Source organism: Dipodomys merriami, unplaced genomic scaffold (genome assembly GCF_024711535.1).
Source record: "Dipodomys merriami isolate MVZ:Mamm:240054 unplaced genomic scaffold, mDipMer1.0.p SCAF_177, whole genome shotgun sequence".
Taxonomy (NCBI): Eukaryota; Metazoa; Chordata; class Mammalia; order Rodentia; family Heteromyidae; genus Dipodomys; species Dipodomys merriami.
The window spans coordinates 59,692-79,873 of NW_027203126.1; the positions used below are offsets into that span (position 1 = coordinate 59,692).

General features: G+C 50.1%; 1 protein-coding gene across 2 annotated transcripts in view; it reads right to left on the minus strand.

Moving 5' to 3' along the window:
• LOC138829821 (protein phosphatase Slingshot homolog 1-like) overlaps positions 1-20,182 on the minus strand; it is a 54,468-nt gene that overhangs the window by 11,553 nt on the left and 22,733 nt on the right. For both annotated transcript variants that reach the window (XM_070026345.1, XM_070026346.1), the window contains 10 exons: positions 18,280-18,344; positions 17,772-17,893; positions 14,119-14,187; positions 12,518-12,583; positions 10,827-11,021; positions 9,712-9,805; positions 7,986-8,114; positions 5,593-5,639; positions 3,481-3,627; positions 1,744-1,944 (listed from right to left, as the gene is read on the minus strand). In XM_070026345.1, the coding sequence (XP_069882446.1) occupies positions 1,744-1,944; positions 3,481-3,627; positions 5,593-5,639; positions 7,986-8,114; positions 9,712-9,805; positions 10,827-11,021; positions 12,518-12,583; positions 14,119-14,187; positions 17,772-17,893; positions 18,280-18,344 (1,135 nt within the window). The remainder of the gene's footprint in view (positions 1-1,743; positions 1,945-3,480; positions 3,628-5,592; positions 5,640-7,985; positions 8,115-9,711; positions 9,806-10,826; positions 11,022-12,517; positions 12,584-14,118; positions 14,188-17,771; positions 17,894-18,279; positions 18,345-20,182) is intronic.

The following is a 20,182-nucleotide window of genomic DNA, read 5'->3' on the forward strand; positions in this document are numbered from 1 at the left end:
CAGCCTGCAGACCCAATTCAGCTGCAGTGAATATGGTGAGTGACCAGCTGAGTCTTCCTCCTCCTTCCTCCCTTCCCCTTCTTTCTCCTCTCCTAACCCTGCCTGGGGACCAGTCCAGCTGCTCTTCACTAACAGTGAAGGAGTCCAGAGATGCCCTGAGCAGTTCTCTGGACTGTTCAACTCTGCCAGAACACGCCTGCTTTCCCAAACTTGGCCAAGAAGCTGATGGACTTCACTTCTGGCTTCTTTCCAACACAAGGCAGAAAGAATCCGGAAGGCCGCCACTCACACAGACTGAGGGAAGGTAAGAGGGAGGAAGAGAGCGAGCCCTGAGCTCTTGGCTTCTGTGTGGACAGCCTGGGCTATCAGTCACGCAGGGGCCCCGCCCCCACCACCTGAAGTAGGCAGAAAACCTCAGGGCCCCCTCACTGAGCTCTCTCTGCTACCAAGGCCATCACTGACTGGCCTGTGCATCTATCTCCCTCCTGCTGTCCATTGGCTGTGAGGCAGACAGCGCCAGCTCCTTCTTCGTCCTCATAAAGAGGAGAGACTGAAGCAGAAAGACCCTTTCAAGAATAAAGTCACAGATTTTAGCACCTACATTTATTGAGGACTTATAGATTTTTGTTGGTGGTGGTGGTTGTGAGGCTTGAACTCCTGGCCTGAGTGCTGTCCCTGAGCTCTTTGCCTCCACTTCCCTTTTTTTGGTGGTTAATAGAATGTAAGAGTGGTTAAGTACACATACTTGATCATTTCAAGTGCACAGCTCTGCAGTGAACATTTATAATGTTCACCCATCACCACCATCTGCTTCCATAGCGGCTTCCATCTTGCTAGAGCTCCAGGTCCCATTAAACACTAACTCTCCTTTCCCCTGGCCTCTGGCAACACTGCCCTACTTTCTGTCTCTTTAAGTCTGACTCTTCAAGGCCTTCAAATAAATGCAGAGCTATTCTATGCCTTTAGTGCCACTGGCTTTTTTCACTTAGCACAATACCCTAAGGTTCATTCATGGTATAGCAAGTGACAGATTTCCGTCCTTCCTTTTGTTGACATGTAGTCTACTATGTGGACCAGACTGGCCTTGAGTTCCTGGACTCAAGCGATCCTGCCACCTCAAGACTCCCACGGCGCGGAGACTACAGGCATACACTACCTGGCCGGACTATAATTCTCTTCCTTCTTATGGCAGGGAAAAGTTCCATTGTGTGTGTGTCTCCCATTATTTATCCATCCATCCATCTGTGGCCACCTTTGGGCTGCTTTCAAGGGTTGCTGCTATGTAAAATAAACCCTAGAATCCTGGTACACACCCCAGGCAAAAGGCTGGGCCATGCAGCGGCTTTCCTTGGGGCTCTGGAGGGACCGCCATAATGCTTCTCACAGTGCCTGCAGAGCTGACATTCAGGAGAGTACAGGAGAGGGGAGGAGGGTTTAGAGAGACTGCCAGCACATCCCTGGTGGCACCTGATGGCTGGGAGAGAGCAAATGGGAGGGGTGTGTACCCACAGCACATACTGGGTAGCAAGCTGCCTCAGTGAAGGGGTCAGGCTCCTTCCCTGAAGCTTTCAGTGTGCCAACAAACTCAAATGGATTCCTCCCGGAAACTACAAATTGAAACCCAAATAGTAGATGTTTTTCTCAAACTAGCTCACTCCCTACACTTTTAGCTTCAGAAGCCACTGTCAACCTGGCTGGCTAGGCTCTGCCTGCCCGCCCCCCTCTCCCAAGGCCAGCACCCACCTGGCATCCAAGATGCCTTCATACTCAGACAGCTGCCTCATAAAGCCGGCGTTGGGCCGGGTGACGCTCCGCTTCTGCTTCACATAGTTATACGCTTTCTCCAGGGGCCAGCCGAATTCCTTCATGGCGTAGGCAATGACCGTGGATGCAGATCGGCTGACGCCCATTTTGCAATGGACCAGGCACTTGGAATGGTTCCTCCTGCAGGGAGGGGAGCAGGGATTAGACATGTTCATCACGCAGGCTCTGCCACCGGAGGTTTCCAAACCCTCAAATTATCTCACAGCCCAAGCCCTCTCAAGTCCTCCATTTCTGGGGCTCATTCAACCAGCCTGCAAAGGAAACAGCGCTGCTGAGAGGCAGATCAGCACACCACAGAGAGCATGAGAAACCTGCCTTGACCGGGCAGGGCCTCACTTGGCAGAGCTCAAGTGCACAGTCCTTAGGGACAAACTGGGAGCCAGTCCAGCCCTGGGACAGGTGAGGCCACCCACAAACCTTCCTGGGGAGCCAGGAGCTGCTTGAGGGGCCTCAGCAAAGGCTTCCCCCAACTGTCTCTGCAGATGGAGGTGCTGGCTGAGGAAACGAGGTCAGCAAAGCTGGGCCATGGGGAATGAGCAGTGTGGGGCTAGCCAGGGCGAGAGTGGACAGCACAGTCCAGACTCAGGGAGGAAGATGGGGCTGATTGTGACTTGTAGGGAGGCAGGGCCAGGCCCAGGCATGGCTGATGTAGCCATATTCCCAGCCAGGGTGGGGACAGCATCTCTCTAAGTCCTGCTCCTGATGAGAGGGAATGCATAAGCTGGGTGCTGGTGGCTCGTATCTGTACTCAGGAGGCTGAGATTTGAGGATCGTGGTTCAAAGCCAGCCCAGGCAGGAAAGTCCATGAAACTCTTATCTCCAGTGAACCACCAGAAAACCAGAAGTGGTGCTATGGCTCAATTTGGTAGAGTGCTAGCCTTGAGCAAAAAGAGCTCAGAGACAGTGCCCAGGCCCTGAGTTCAAGCTCCACAACTGACCTCCCCCCCGCCAAAAAAAAAAGGAATGTCATGCTGGGAAGGGCTGTACCTGTGAACCTTGATTTTCATGCGAGGGAGACCCACCCAGTAGGACTGGGTTCCAGCTCTCTGTACCCCAGGTCTACAATTCCTTCTGCCACAGTCTCCATCCAGGGAGCCCTGAGTGTGTCCCTGGGGTTTGGCAAGGGCACACCTGCATCTTTAGGCTGGAGCAGTACAGAGGAGGAGGAGGATGTTTCTTAACTCAGGGTTAACTATGTCACCACCCTGGACCTCAGTAAGAGGTGGACTGTTCAGGAACAGGAGGATGGAACTAATTGAGGGGGAGAAAGCAGCCTCTATTCTGGGGAGCAAGAGATCTAAGAAATCTAAGGCCAGATCCAAGAGATCTAAGCCAGAAAGTGTCGGCTCTTCCCTGACCCAGAGAACTTCCCCCCCACTGGAGGGAGCCCCCAGGGGCCCCTGGCATGGAGCCTTTGCCTGGAGTCAGTGTTGCTCATGATGCTTTCGTGCCATTATCAAGGCAGCTGGGAGAGAAGCCCATCAGGACCCCACCTGGAGAAGACCCAACTTCCACTCTGGTGCCTGGGTCTTGCAGCTAAAACCAAAGGTCAGCAGATGGCAATGTTTCCTCCATCCAGCCAGCTCCTGAGCCCTGGCCTACCCTGCACCTCTGCCTGCCCAGCCTCTGGCTGAGCCCTGCTCGCTGCCCACTTACTTGGCTTTGTTTATGAAATGGTACGCCTCGTTCCAGTGGGCAAGCAGGTCTGTGGTCTCCTCATCATACACTCGGATGTTGTGGTATGCAAATAAGCCGGGGAAAAAATTGTCTATTTCTCTAGTAACATTTAAAATGTAGTCAACCCTGCAATGGAAACAAAGCAAAAACAAATCTGGAGACTCAGAATGAGGAGCTATAAAAAAACAAAGTAACAAAAAACTGGCAGAGAAAGACAATTTAAATACATACAAATAAAGGTTAAGATTCTGTTTTTACTGGACAGTAATTTTTTTATATTGCCTACAGGTGATAAAAATGAATATTTACACACACACACACACATCCCACATGTGACTCTTACACAAAAATCTATTTTAAAAAACCTTTTAATAAAGAAAACGGTTCTGGGTGCTGGTGGCTCATGCCTGTAATCCTACTCAGGAGACTGAGGTACAAAGCCAGCCCAGGCAGGAAAGTCTGTGAGACTCTCATCTCCAATTAACAATCCCAAAAAAGCCAGAAGTGGAGCTGTGGCTCAAGTGGTGGAGTATTAACTTTTAAAAAGTTCCAGGACAGGGGCTGAGAAGGTGGCTCAGTGGTAGAACGCTTGCCTCACATGCATGAGGCCCTGGGTTTGATTCCTCGGCACCATTATAAACAGAAAAAGCCGGAAGTGGTGTTGCGGCTCAAGTGGTAGAGTGCTAGCCTTGAGCTGAAGAGCTGAGGGACAGTGCCCAGGCCCAGAGTTAAAGCCCCATGACAGACCAAAAAAAAAAAAAAAAGTTCAAGGACAGAGTCCAGGCCCTGAGTTCAAGTCTCAGTACCATCACATTGAAAAAAAAAAAAAAGCAAGAAGGAAGGGCGAGAAAAAGGAAAAGAAAATTTAGTCTGAAACACTGTTAACCCTGAAAAGCAAACGTATTTGTTATTTAACTACATTTCTAAAGTTCCAAAACTTACAACAACTACCTGTAATAGTAATCCCAGCTATGGCAAGGCAGAAATGAGAATGTTATCTTAAAAAAAAAAAAGGTGGGGACCAAGGTATGGTGGCTCACACTTATAATCCCAGCTGTGCAAAAGAGGCAGAAATCCAGAGGATCTCAGTTCAAGGCCAGCAAGGGCATAAAGTTAATGAGACTTATCTCAAGAAAAAAGCTGGACATGGTGGTTCACACCTGTCATCTCAGTTGTTTGGGAAGTGTAAGGAGGAGGATGGCATCCAAGATGTACTTTAATTTCTGCAAGACCACCAAAATAATTTCAGGAGTTGGAAAACATCTCCCATAGGTTTCACAAATAAGTACTTAAGATGTATCAAACAGTATCTTTAAAAGCCACCTATGGGTCCCAGCAAAATGGAAGCATGGAGTGTCTCCCCACAGCTGAGTGCCACTCGGCTGAGCACACTTCTTAACCAATAGTTTTAAAGAGATATTTTAAGATTTGTTTAGTCTTGGTTTTCAAATGTAGCAATTCAAGAAGGCTGTCACCTCAGACCACAGAAAGGTGATTTTGTGGCTCTGTTTTTTGTTGTTGTTGTTTAACAGAAGTCCAGACATCTGTTCTTGAAGGTCTCCATTAAACATTTTCACTTACACTGCTGAGTTCTGCTCCAAGACAAGCATGTTCCTGCCCAACACACAGCACTCAGTTCAAGATTCCCCCCAGGACTCAAAGTAGAACACCAGACAGAGGCGGGAGTGATGGAGCTATCAGGGCTGTGGACTGGTCACACAGCCCAAACACACCGTGCACACTGGGGGCAGCGGCTACGTTTCATGGAGGAGGCAGAGGCATGGAGGAGGCAGTGGTAGGGAGCTTAGGGCCCAAGCAGGTCCAGGCTGTCCTATGCGTCATTTGAGTATGATTTAGGAGGCTTCTCCCTGACATACTCCATCACTCAAGACTCCAGAATTAAAAACCCATCCATCACTAAATAATCACTGATGGGCTTCAGTTTCATTATGCAAAAGCCCCTCCAGCCACTTCTGAGAGCAGGGAGAGGCAGTCAGCAGTGGGCAGCCCTGGTCTTGGGCCCCACAGCCAAGGCTGAGTGGAGGCTTCCTAAGCTGCTGGAAGGAGAGGAAGACAAGGGAGCAGACTCACCCTGAGCCCTGCAGCTCCTCCAGATTGGATGCATTCCATTCAGAGCCCTGGGGGACAGATCACACAAACCCCATGAGTGTCACACGTCAGCCTCAGAGCTGCTATGGATGCACAGTTTTCCCTAACCCTGCGGCCTTGGAGACAGAACTGGCAGAGGCTGAAATCCAAGCAGGGTCCTGAGGTCCAACAGCATGACTCTGTGTGTGTGTGTGTGTGTGTGTGTATGTATCTGTGTGTGTGCGTGCGCGTCTGTGTGTGTGTGTGTGTGTGTGTGTGTGTGTGTGTGTGTGTGTATGTGCCTGCCCGCATGCACGTGCACAGTCCTCACTAGTCCCTTGGCTTTAGGGACCCCAGCTCTTCCACCCTATTGTTTCAGCCATCAGAGGCTACAGTCTGTGCCTCCCTTCCCCCTGGGTCACCATGGGAATTGGTCTACCTTTGCTGGGAAGTATTCTGGCAATACTGTAAAAGTTCCTACCCTCTGACCCAGTAATTGCACTCTGTCAAAAAGTTATCCTGAGGAAATGACCAGAATTCACATAGATTTAAGGGCAAGGATATTTATGGTTATTCATAATAAAACAATGGAAATAACCCAAAGGACCCACAGGAAGAAACCGATAAAATAAATGACGAGAGAGGCCTATAATGGAGCCATTAAGATAAAGCAGCCTTTTGGAGACACCATGTAAGGAAAAAGAAAATAACAACGAAAAAAGAATGTGTATAAACCAACATTATGATTGCTTCCTTTTCTTTCTTTCTTAAGAAGCTACACAGGCACCGAAGAAGCCCACACTCAATGATGGCCCACACTCAATTCCAAAAAAAAAAAAAACCACCCCAAAAAGCAAAAAAAAAAACAAGACAGGGAAAATAAACCCACCAAGATGTTATGAGGGACCACCATGAGTGTGGGACTCCAAAGTGCCTTTTTCTTCCTCTCATGGATTCTCATTCCCGACTGTCTACAACTTACTAGCTTAATACTTAAATAAGTATTAGTGTTAACAAACAAAACAAAAGAAACTCTTCCATTCTCTTCCTTAGCACTCAGAGAAACAGAAGGGAAAACAGCAAGCAGAAAGGGTCACTGCTCTTAGGAGGCAGATGATATGAGAGACACCCAGTGTACAGCTCCAGGCCAAGTCCCCGCAGGGCCCTTGGGACTCAATGGCTCTGACCATGTTGGCAAACCGTGCTGTGAGCTGGGTTTTCATATTTGAAGGAGAACCTCAACTATAAAAATTCTTTTCATATTTCTCATGGAAAAAGTGACATAAAGCACCAAACCACACGGAGAGGGCCCAGGGTTCTAGAGGCTGTGAGCTTCCTCTGATTGTTACCACCACCTAGTGGAGACTGGAGGGAGGAGGAGAAAGGGGAGCCTTCACATGCATGGCTTTCAGGGAGATCAGCCTAGCCCATTCCAGTATCTTTCAAGGACAGCTTCAAACCCACATGTGCCTTTACATGTTAACGTCTAACACAAAGCCTCTATCTAGGCACACGTCCACACATTGAGAGCACTGAAACACATGTATCTATGCAGAAAACTACCACAGAGCCATCTGAGGGACTGCTCACTTTCTGAGGTGGAAGGGAAGCCACCCTGGTCTCAGCAGCCAGGGTCCCTCTTCCCTCAGCCTCCCTACCCCTGATCTCCATTCATGGCCAATGCTCTGGCATCTTAGGGTGTGTCTTATGCAATCCCGGCATCACCCATGAGGTCCAGGATGGAGGACAGGAGAGGCCAACTGACCAGCTGAAAGTCAGAGCAGGTAAGGCAGCAGAGAAGAAAGTCTGCCCTGCTGGGTCTGACTTCCTCTCCACCCCTCAGCTGCTGCTCTAATTTTAGCAACATGCTTGCCTTTGAACACTTGCCAGTTGCCTTCTAAGGAGATTTACAGCATGAAGACACTGAGCACGGGCTTGCATACTAGGAGTCAGCACAAGCCACCCTGGTGGGTGGGTTCGGGGTGGGGTACAGGAGTTGGCCGGCCTGGAGAAGCTACAATTCAGTTGTGCACTCTGTCCCGGTGGAACTGTGGGGTTGGTGGCTATCTGTCTGTTAGTCACGGGGTGGTCTATGGCCCATGAACCATTTGGGGGTAACTAGATGGGCTAGTGCATTAGCAAGGATTTGAAAGCACATACCACCAGATGAGGCCAAATTGCTTCCAGGTAACTCCCCGAAACTCAGCTGAAGCTACACCTCAAACACCTGGCTCCAGAGCAGGGCAGAGGCTGTGGGCCAGAGAAAGGGTCGGGGCAGAGGCTCCATGACCCAAGTTTTCTACCTACTCCCCTTCCCCCCCCCCCCCCCCCCCGCCCCAAACAGTGAGGTCTGATTTCTGATCCCAACTTAGATACCGCCGAGCTGTGCTTCTTACAAGATAAAGATGGTCGAAGATAAGAGAAGGCTTGTCCATCTGTCCCAAGATAAGTAGCATCTCATTGTCTATGAATTCCTTGAATTCTTTCAAATTACAGTTCATCTGTTTCTCCAACTCATTACGGATCTGCAGAGCACAAACCATTAGGAAAAGTGATTTGTTAAAGAAAACAATTGCCCACCTCTAAATGATTAAAATCACAATGCAAACCATGGTGTTTACAAAAAGGGAGATATGTTTTATCTCCCCCCATCCACAGTAAAGCACTTCGACACTCGCAACATTTGTGTGTAGGTGGCAGGAAAGTGGTTACTCAGCTTATGAATAAACCCAAGCGGAGGAATTTGTGATTTCACACAAGGGATCTGCTTTACCTGAGTTCATTTCCATTGAGTGGAAGGTGCTCATGTTTACAATTAACTATTAAATACATTGTCCTGAGAATGTAAAGCCAGTCTCAGGAATGTAGCACAATAAAGTTCTAAAGTAGCTGGGCGCCAGTGGCTCACGCCTGTAATCCTAGCTTACTCAGAAGGCTGAGATCTGAGGATCGCGGTTCAAAGCCAGCCCGGGCAGGAAAGTCCGTGAGACTCTTATTTCCAATAAACCACTAGAAAACCGGAAGTGGTGCTGTGGCTCAAGGGGTAGAACGCTTGCCTTGAGCTGAAGAACGCAGGGACAGCGCCCAAGCCCACAGTTCAAGCCCCACGACCAACCAAAAACAAAACAAAAAATAAATAAATAAAAAATAAAGTTCTAAAGTATGTTAATTAAGCCAGGTGGGGTAGTGCATACCCACAAATCCAGCATTCAGGAGACTGAGGCAGAAAGACAGAATGTAAAGTCGGCCTAGATTATACAGTAAGACCCTGTTTCAAAAGCAGACAAAATAAAAACCTCTAGAAGTATTAATAATAGGACAGCATATGGGCTTTTAAAATAGCGACTTCAAGTTCTTAGATCTACCTAGTCCAAGCTGCCATTAAAATCCATTGCATTCTTTCTTCACAAGGAGAGGGCTTTTAAAGCAAAGTGCTAGCTAGGCACTGGTGGCTGAAGCCTGTAATACTACCTACTCAGAAGGCTGAGATATGAGGATTGTGGTTCAAAGTCAGCCCAGGCAGGAAAGTCCACGAGACCATTACCTTCAGTTAACAAGCAAAAAGCCAGAAGTAGAGCTGTGGCTCAAGTGGCAGAGTGCCAGCCTTAAGTGAAAAAAGCTCAAGGACAGTGTTCAAGCCCTGAGTTCAATCCCAAAGACCAGTAATAAATAAGTAGCACTGGGCACTGGTAGCTCACGCCTATAATCTTAGCTACTCAGGAGGCTAAGATCTGAGGATCTGGGTTTAAAGCCAGCCCAGGTAGCAAATAAACCACCAGAAAACTGGAAGTGGCACTGTGGTTCAAGTGGTAGAGCTCTCACCTTGAGCTGAATTGCTGAGGGACAGAGACCAGGCCCAGAGTTCAAGGCCCACAACTGACAAAAAAATAAATAAGCAAATAAACTAATAAATAGGGAGGTAGTTTTCAGTGTAACCCAAGGTCTTAGATTATACAGATAAGGTTAGAGAGGATCAGACATGAGACCAAGATGTCACAACTTTACTAGCAGTAGCTCCAGAGTCAAACTACAGCCTGACTCTAACACCTATACCCCCACTGGTACTGCTGCGCCACAGCACAAGCAGAGAAGAGCCTGCTAGGGCAGGGAACATTCTCTTACCTCTTTGGAGGTCACATTCTCAAGATCCTGGCTCATCATGATGCTCCGAAGTTTGGCTTTGATGAGACGCTCGGTTCTTTCCCCTTCTGTTGGCCTGGAAAGAAAGGGCATTTAGGAAACAGCAGGAGCACAGGACTAAAGTCAGAGGATGCAGAAACACCAGGCACTTGGGTCTGGTGGTGTGTAGGTAGTTATGCAGAGGCAGATTCTCAGGGGTCAGGAGAAGTAGAGAAGCAGAGTTTGCTCCACTTCCCACAGGAGGAGCCTACAGAGTGGCAAGCAGGTCAGACAGGTGATCATTTAGAAACTTGTTCCCATTGAGACCCTGCAGACCTCTGGGGCAAGACACCGGAACTGCCAGAGGAACATCCGCACTCCACTGGGCCCTTGGGGCTCTACCTGGGCATGCCTGGGTGTGTGGCTACTGCTGCTTCCTGAGCTACCTGTCCCAGCTGTGTCCAGTTCCTGCTACTTCCTCTCACATGGACTCACTCTTGTAACTTCTACAAGCCAGCGCTCTGCTAACAAGGCCCGAGGCCACCTAGACCACAGCAATCCTTCCCCAGGAAGGTGACCACCACTTCTCCCACTCCTTTTCAGGACTGTCGCTATCCTCCTAAAACACAGGCGCCAGCACAACACAGAGGTCTGGAGTGACCGGAAGCCTGATTGAGAGAGAAGCAAAGAATAGCTTCTCCTTCTTCTTCGTCATCTCAAACAAGACTTTGAAGAATGCAGCTTCAGGCCACATGACATGGCCTTAGCTCATATGACACAGCCAAGTGCTCTGAGTGCATCAGGGAGAGCGGCCTGGAACAAGGAGCTTCAGGAAGCAGAGGCTGCACCCAGGCTCCTCTAAGAGCAAGGCAGGCTTCCAGCAGAAAGGCCTGGACACAGCACTGTTAGGAGTGGGAAATGCAGAGCAGCACAGTCCTGTGGGGAATGACAGAAGTGAGGGGCTAGTCCTGTAGAGACTGCCCATAGGCTCCAGACCAGGACAGGGCCTTAGACACTGGTTCTAAGAAGGTGACTGTCATCAAGGGCCTATACAAGGAATGACCTTGTGCAGGCTCAAGGTCAGGCCCAGGGGATGGGGAGGCAGGCTTGGCACATACTTGTCCACAAACAAGGCTGGGGAGTCAGGCCGAGTGGACTCCAGGTCCTGCATGGCATTCCATTCATTGATGCAGCTCTGCTCTGAGCCGATGCAGCTCTCATAGTAGGTGGCCCAGATGAGTGCCACGCCCCCGGGGAAGTAGTTGTGCCTCCGTGCCACTTCGCAGGCCTTGTGTAGTACCTGCAGTGCAGACCTGAGGAGGGGAGGGGTGTCAGGTCTGGGAAGGCACGAGAAGGGCTGGTTCTCCCCTCCCACACAAGGTTTAGGCAGGGCAGTGGGTCAGTCCTTTGGAGTCCTGCATACAAACAGGCTGTACGGAGGACACTCGACAGCCTGAAACTTACAGCTGTGGGGTCCTACCACTGGTCTTGAACCCAGGTACCAACAAAGTCCTCCAGTGCATAGAACATCCCTCCCATCTCCAAAGGGAAAAAAATAAACAATGCCCCACCCTGAACTTCCAACCAGGCTAGTTCACAGGGTTTTTTGTTGTTGTTGGTGGTAATGGGGCTTGACCTCAGGGCCAGGGAACTGGCTCTGAGCTTTTTTGCTCAATGCTAGCATTCTACCACTTTAGCCACAGCTCCACTTTTGGCTTTTCTGGTGGTTAATTGGAGGTAAGAGTCCTGGCAGACTTTCTTGCTCAGCTGGCTTCAAACCATGATCTTCAGATCTCAGCCTCCTGGGTAGCTAGGCTTACAGTCATGAGCCACCAGTGCCCAGCCACAGGTTACTTTATACTCTACCAATTCACTACATCGAATTAAGGTTTACTTCTGACGCCATGGTAACCACAAATGCAAGAAGCACAGGGAGGCCTCACGGTAGGACCATCGGCCCGGCATCTGACCATGTCCTTAGCCATTCCACCCCGCACTGACCTACCATGTGCTAAAAAGCTCAGATGCTTAGATTTCTGAAGGAAATGTGCTCTAAAAGCTCCCTGGGAGCAGGTTTGGAGAGACAGAAGACACAATAGTAGGTGTTTGTTTTATTTAGTCACCCTCTTTTACCTTTCAAAAGAGAATCCCGGCTGGCCATGTCTCAGTAAGTGGGTGCAAGAGAACCCAGCAGAGGTAAAAGAGCCGTGGGAGGTGGGAAGGGGGGGTGATGAAGAATGTGTGAGATGCCATAGAGATTGCAAGCCGCCCACTGCTGGGAGAAATAATCCTTGAGCTGAACATTTACGAAATTGAGTTCTGACGTTTTCAGAAAAAAAAAAAGTGGACCTAACTGTTTCACTTCCCTGAAGAGACAAAAAACTATCCAGACACCAAGAATCATCTGGGGCATGAGTGCAGCAAGGTCATGATTTCCTGATTCCCCAGGAATCAGGGACTGGCTACAGCAAGGAGGAATGGAGGAGGAATGAGGTTTGATACTGCTCTGTGGCCTAACTCTCACCACTCCAGAGAAAACTAAGCCTTGAACTCAGAGCCTGGGTGCTGTCCCTGAGCTTTTGCACTCAAGGCTAGCAGACTACTACCACTTTGAGCCACAGCACCACTTCTGGTTTTCTAGTGGTTAACTGGCAGTAAGAATCTCACAGTCTTTCCTGCCTAGGCTGGCTTTGAACTGTGATCCTCAGATCTCAACTTCCTGAGGTAGCTAGGATTAAAGGCGTGGGCCACCAGTGCCTGGCTAGAAAATTATTTCTAAGGAGTTAAAAGGTTCCCAAACCTCACTTACCACATGGCTTGGACAGATACGGGCTTAAATATGTGCATCCTTCCTGCAGTGCTCACGCTGAATCCACTGAGAGCGGAAAAACAAAAAGAAGACACTGTGCTGAGCAGTCAGGCCCTGAACGGACTCACTGAGGGGAGGGCGCACTTCAAGGGTTCGTGATGGGGATTACAGGAAGACCTGTTGGTTTCCTTTTTGTTAGTGTTGTTTTTGGTCATGGAGCTTGAACTCAGGGCCTGGACATTATCCCTGAGCTTTTTACTCAAGGCTAGCAGACTACTACCACTTTGAGCCACAGCTTCACTTCTGGTTTTTAGGTTTGGCTAATTGGAGATAAGAGTCTCATAGATTTCCCTGCCTCAGCTGGCTTTGAACCACAATCCTTAGATCTCAGACTCCTGAGTAGCTAGGATTACAGGCATGGGCCACCAGCATGCCCAGCTGTTGATTTGTTTTTAATGTAAACTATCTTTAGAAGTAGTTGCACAAAGGGGTTTCATTCAACATGCCAATTTATGAGTACAATGCATCTTGATCAGTGTCACTCCAGGAAAACCTGCGTCTCACCAGCCAGGCCAGAAACAAACAAACAAAGAGAAAACAGAAAAAGGGGCCAGGCAAGGTGGCATCAACATCCTGTTTCCACAACCATCCCTTCCACCCACTACCTCAGGCACTATGTACCCATTCCTTTTTTGTAGGTCGTGGAGCCTGAACTCTAGGCCTGGGTGCTGTCCCTCAGCTCTTCAGCTCAAGATTAGTGCTCTACCACTTGAGCCAGTGTACCACTTCCGGCTTTTTCTGCTTATGTGGTGTTGAGGAATCGAACCCAGAGGCTCATGCATGCAAGGCAAGCACTCTATCACTGAGTCACCTTCCCAGCCCCTCTTTTTTTTAAAAAAAATTAATGAAAATACATTAATGGAACAAAATATTTATAAAAAGGAAAAATATCCCCATCATCCTACCATTTTAGCAACATGTTTTGATACATGTTGAAGCTATGAGATTTCTCTTTCTGCTGGGCCCTGGTGGCTCATGCTACTCAGGAGGCTGAGATCTGAAGATCGTGGTTCAAAGCCAGCCTGGGCAGGAAAGTCCGTGAGACTCTTATCTCCAATAAACCACTCAGAAAACCAGAAGTGGCGCTGTGGCTCAAGTGGTAGAGTACTAGCCTTGAGCTGAAGAGCAGAGGGACAGCGCCCAGGCCCAGAGTTCCAGCCCCACGACCGACAAAAAAAAAAGCAATTTCTCTCCCCATGCACTCCCTGGAGGAAGTACCTATGGAACCGAGGTGGCCCTTCCCTCAATCTTCCTCTTCTGCAGCCCCCAAAGTGGCCCCAGGAAGTTGTTCCTTCCTGGCCCCACAGAACAGAGCCCTGCTGGGCTACACTCTGTGGACTGCCTGGGCGCAGCCCACAGAAGATGCAGAGTGAGGATTTGCCACCAAGCAAGCTGCCTGCGCTCATGTGTGTCACACAGAGTGTGTCACACACTGGGACGCTTCCAGTGACACTCCATGAGCTGAACCCCTTTCCCAGGTACCCAACCAGCTCAGGCTCAGGGTCTACAAGGCTCAGGGCCTTCTCAAGACATGTCCTTACCCATCTCCATCAAGGTGGATCTTGGTGTCACTCCACAGCCGGAGAACCATCCCAATGGTGCAACTCTTACTAGTGGGGAAAGAGAAGGCAAAGAGTCAGCATCCACCTAGAACATGTAGTCTTCCCTCAATGTTCACTTAGCCTGGCCAGCTCACAGCCCACCACCTGACTGTGCATGTGGACAAGTTCTCAGGCTGCCTTGCAGGAGCCCCTCACCACTGGGTTCACCAGACATGGGTCCTGGTATGGAAGCAAGTCACTAAGAGGATGGTTGCACCACTTGTGTGGCTGCACCTCTGTAAACCAGCTGAGCCTCTTGGGGAATTGTGAGCACACAGCTGGCCACGCACTGGCAGAGGGCCACACCTTGCCAGGGTCCACAAACAATCAGTGGCAGCCAACCCTGGCCTCATGTGTCCTGGGGGATAGGAGAAGGAAGAGAGCCATACCACCATTGATTGCAGTTTACGCTCAGATTTCTGCTCTTCTAATTTTCATGCACTGCACACACTAGCTCACACTGATTTTTGTTTTGCCCATCCCAAAAGTGAAACGATACTTATTGACTTTAGAGCCTGGCGCCACTGAAAAACAGAGAGAAAGGGCTACTCAGAGGGGTCTCCTCAGATTATGTTGAAAATTCTTTGGGCACTTAAAGAAGAGTTAGGTTGTAAGAAATGGCTGCAGTGATGCCAAGATTCAGCTCCGCCAAGCCTCAGGAATCCTGAGCTTATACCTCTGCTACTGTTTAGCAGCCTTGGGGGAGAAGGGAGGGGCAACCCTACCCTTGTGGGCACACACAGATAAGATGGTTCTGGGGCTGGAGCCAGCTCCTGCTCTGGGGCGTTGCCCACCAAGAGTGCCTCCTGAATCCTGCCTTCCTGCATCTTTGAGGGAGGGAGTAGTTCAAAGGCCTTCAGGTTAAGCCATTAGAGTTTGGCCAATTCTGACTCCCCTTCCTGCTCACTGTATTTCCTCTGCAGAGCTGCAAAATTCATGTTGAGTCTCTAGAGCCCTTGGCACCGCTCAGGTAAGTCCGTGCCAGGAAACAACCATCCTTTAGGGACCAAATGTGACACTCCAATAGCCAGACAGGCCTGGTCCTGAAGACTGGATCTGGGCTAATCACCCACACCAGGAGTGGCAGAGAGAAGGGGATTATGGCAGAAGAGAAGGAGATTGTTATACGCAGGTGCACGGTGCACAGGCTGCAGCCCAAGGCCAGGGTAGGTGGAGGCATACTGGCTTTCCTTCCTTAAGCACAGACAGAGGGAGGAAGAAGCAGGCATGCTCTACAGTGGTGGGGCCAAAGCCCACAGAGGAGCAGAGACCGAGAACTAGCAGGGACATGACACAACAGCACCTCCACACCTCCACACCTTCAACAGCCCCATAGTGACTGGCAATTACGATTCTACAGTGAAGGAGGGGACTATGAGGTCACACATGTGGGGATAGGGAAGGGACACTGGGGATCTCTTAGGAAGAAGAACGTGCCAGGTGCTGGTGCTCAAGTCTATAATCCTAGCTACTCAGGAGGCTGAGATCTGAGAATCGTGGTTCAAAGCCAGCCCAGGTAGAAAAGTCTATGAGACTGCTATCTCTAATGAACTACTCAGAGAGAGCCAAAAGTGGCTCTATGACTCAAGTGGTAGAGCGCTAGCCTTGAACACAAAGAGGCTCAGGGACAGTGCCCAGGCCCAGAGTTCAAGCCCCAGGATTGGCAGGAGGGGGAGGGGGAGGGGGAGGGGGAGGGGGGAGGGAGGGGGAGGAGGGGGAGGGGGGGAGGAGGAGTAGGAGGAGGAGGAGGAGGAGGTGGTGGTGGTGGTGGTGGTGGTGGTGGTGGTTCCTGAAGAATGAAGTTGGTATGAGAAACTATGGAGCAAAAAGCAGATCCCAAGGTAATCAGAGCAAGAGCTAGCTGGACCTGGACAGACAGGCCTGTCCCTAGAGTCCATTCTGGAAGACCTTCCTAGACAGCAACAGGCAACACACTAGCACACAAAGCTGATGGTGTTGGAAATGCTCCTGACCCTGATCCCAAGTTCACTCAAGATCTACAAGTGGCTGCTCTGGCCTCCCAAGGACGCGTGTGCAGATACAGTGTGAGGCTGTATCGTGAGTTTGCTATCATGAACAAATGAATGACTGAATGAGGTAGGAAAGAAATTATGGATGAATGAATGAATGATCAAATGTATAGAAGAGAGCTGCAGCAGCATTTGGGGAAAGAAGAGGAGGGTCTGACCCAACTTTGCTCTGAGTTTGGCTGGGCTGACCCTGGTGACCCCACGGTTCCTCGTCTGCAAGGTGTGGAGCAGGACCACTGCGCCCAGGGTGACTGGAGGATTCGAGTAGCTCCTGGGCATCCTGTGCTGCACTGTGCTCACAGCTCACAACCGAGATGATAGGAAAAGGCTTCTACAGGTCATGTTGAATCAAAGTGAGGGGTACAGGGCACACAGACAGTATCTAGTTCAAGAACAGCGAGTTATGGGAATGGACTCTGTGTTGAGAGAAGGCCTTGGAAGGTTCCTAAAGGGCTGGGCAGTGATTGAAGAAAGAATCAGTCGACAGCCAGACCAACCAGAATATGCCCATTCTCGTCGGAACAAACCATCACAACTGCCATACTGAGAGCAACTAATGTCTCCGCCTCATGCTGAGGCTGGAGGCGTCTGTTTCTGACAGCCTCAACGAAGTGCAGGCCTCCAGCCTCAGCCCCTAAGTGGTAGTACAGGTACCCAGGGAAGGAATGAGTGCTGGTTTCACAGAGTGGCTCATTTCCTGTGAGAGCCGGTGATTATGACGACCTCTGACCCATGGGCTCCCCCATTGTGATGTCACACAGAAGAGACCACACAGAAGAGGCCATGCAGAGGAGGGCATTCCTATGAGACTACACAGCTGAGGCCCACAGAAGAGAGCACACAGAACAGTCTACCCACTTGCGCCCCTCTTGAGCTGCAGCGCTGAGGGACAGCGCCCAGGCCCAGAGTTCAGGCCCCACGACTGGACCCAAAAAAAAAAAAAAAAAGTAAGAAGAGTCGACCCACTTTTAATTTTTTTTGTGTGCCAGTCTTAAGGTTTGAACTCACGGTCTGGGCAGTGTCCCTGAACTTTTATGCTCAATGCTAGTGCTCTACCACTTGAACCACAGCTCCACTTTTGACATTTTGGTGGTTAAGTGGAGATCAGAGTCTCACAGAACTTTCTGCCTGGGCTGCCTCTTGAATAGCTGAGTAGTTAGGATTATAGGGGTGTGCCACCAGCACCTACCTACCCATCTTCAACTTCCAGCTTCTAAAACCATGAGCTAAACAAAACTCTTTTCTTCATCAACTGTCAGTCCCATGTATTTCTGCTGTAATAAGAGGGAGGGGATCAAAGCCCTCCTCCCCTCTCCTCCAGATCCCAGTGCTGAGCTCTAGGCAGGGTGACTCTCCTGACCTCTCAGTATACTCTGACTTCCTGCCAGCAGACACTGGACCAGGAATGGCAATGGAATGCAGAAGCTCAGCCAGCAGCACTCCTATTACCAGGTTTCAAGTCTTCCCTGCCCCCCATCATGCCTCCCACCCTCGCCTGTGGATACAAGACACCACAGGAGCCTCTTCTGCAGCAGCCCTTGAAGCAGCATGCCTGAGACTCACCTTTCCTTACTGGAGAAGTCGACGCCCAGCAGGATATTCTCCTCCGTGTCCTGGCGCCCGCTGCTGTACACCACCACCATGTAGCGGACGCGGTCAGTCCAGGCGCTCTCCAAGCGCACGGCCTGCATGGAGATGATGTTCTTGCTCTCAGTGGCTGGCCCTCCCAGCCTCACTCCCTCCCCAAATGAAGACCAATGGGTTTCCCTTCCTGAGGGGAGACAAACAACACAGAAGGCAGGCCTCACTTCCATCGCTGGCAGACACAGAGCTGGTGCAGAACGCCACCCAGCATGCGTGAACTAGAGGAAGACATCTACACTCAGCACAGGCCAACACAGGGGCCGCCTCTGCTGGACCTCTGGCTCCGCTTTGCAGGGCCCTGCCCATGCTAAGCATGAGTTCCACTGCCAAGCTCCACCCTCAGCCCAGTGTGAGAGAAGACACTGGTATGTAGAAGCTTCCACCAAGTGCCAGAAGGAACAAGAACTGCTCTGCCCGCCGTTCCTACCAGCTTAATTCTGTCCTCACAGCGCAGGAGGTTGATCATCACTTGCAGGTGCTGCGGCAGGTCCCCTGTGGGAGCAAGGGGCAATGTGAGAAGGCCGCTCGCTGGAAGGCTTGCCTGCTTTCTGGGAAGGAGCCTCTGAAGGCTGCCCTTGAGGGCTGAAGACGTGGAAGTTAAAATCTCTCTATCCCACCACAGGAGAAACATCAAATAAACCCTTCTTGTCCCTCCTGAGCCCCAAATGAACTCTGATTCACAGCTTACTGCCCCAAGGTACAAAGTCCTCTTATATCTGAAATACTTGCAATGAGTGGGCTCTTCAGGGTAGGAGGAGGAGTTTGCCCTCATGTCAAGAGCTATGAGGAGTTGCTGTCATACTTGGTGGACAATACCTGGTAGCAAAGAGCTTTCCCTTTGTCATTATCAGTCTGTGAAAATCTGGACTAAGTGGGGGGGCTGGAAATTAAAAGGCATGAAATTCTGACCTGAGCCTCAAGACCCTAAGCAGACAGAAGAATTCCAGGTGACAGGATGACAGCCCCATGGCTGGCTGGTCTCACTCACTACAGTTCTAAAAGGCCATGTCTTCCCGGCTCCTATGCTGCCTCTCAGAGAGGTGCCCCAGGAGGCCCTGACCTACTTCAGGATCCACCCGCAGGCAAGTGTCTGATGAATTCCTCTTTCAGACTGCCTTTGGCTTCGGAGTGATGTTGCCTAAGAAAACCAGTCTTAATATTTTCCAGGCTTTACCTACTAGTTTGTGTTTGGACCTATGCTAATATTCTCTATGAATGCCACTCCAGTACTTTTGTCCTTTTTCCAAAACCAAACTGGTCACCATTGAATGAAAACATTTCATCACAGAGACCACTCAGAGTGCAAGCCAAAGATTTTTTTTGGGGGGGCCTGGTCGTGGACCTGGGCACTGTCCCTCAGCTCTTCAGCTCAAGGCTAGCACTCTACCACTTGAGTCACAGTGCCACTTCCGGCTTTTTTTCTTTTTACTTATGTGGTGCTGAGGAATCGAACCCAGGGCCTCAGGCATGCAAGGCAAGCGCTCTACCACTGAGCCACCTTCCCAGAGCCAAGCCAAAGATTTTAAAGAAAGAAATTTCCATTGAGCATAGTGGTGCACACCTGTAATCACAGCTGCTTGGAAGGCAGAAATCGGGAGGAGGATGGTAGGAGGCCAGCCTGGGCAGAAAAAATTGTCAAGACTCCCATTTCAACAAAAAGTCAGGCATGATGGCAGGCACCTGTAATCTAGCTATATAGGAGACACAGGAAAGACTGCAGTCTGAGGCTAGGCCTGACAGATGCTATCTACAAAGTAACTAAAGCAGAAAGTGCTCGGGGCCTGGCTCAAGTTGTAGAACACTTGCCTAGCAAGTGCAGGGCCCAGAGGTCATGACCCAGCACCACCAGAACAACAAAACAGCCCATGGCTCACACCCGTTATCCTAGCCACAGAGGAGGCTGAGATCTGAGAGGAATCCTAGTTTGAAGCTAGCTGGGGCAGACAAATCTGCGAGACTCTTATCTCCAATTAACCAGCAAGAGCCAGAAGCTGAGTTGTGACTTTAGTGGTAGAACACTGGCCATGAGGGGAAAAAAGCCAAGTGAGCTCATGAGGACCAAATGCTCAGAGAAATGGCAGCAGTCTGCAGGTGCACAGCACCTTAGGTGCTTATTTTCAAGTGGACCACATCAGCCTAGGAGACATTTCGGCACATTTGTTTAGCAGTCCCACCATAATTAAAGTCTGTAGTTGTTCCCAACAGGTCACGGCTGACCCCTCACATCTCACAGGCACACACAACTGCTAAGGCTCACTCCTCCCAGGGCTCCATATAAGCACCTGAATCTCCACCCATACCCATCCCTCACACACCCATGTCCACTGTTT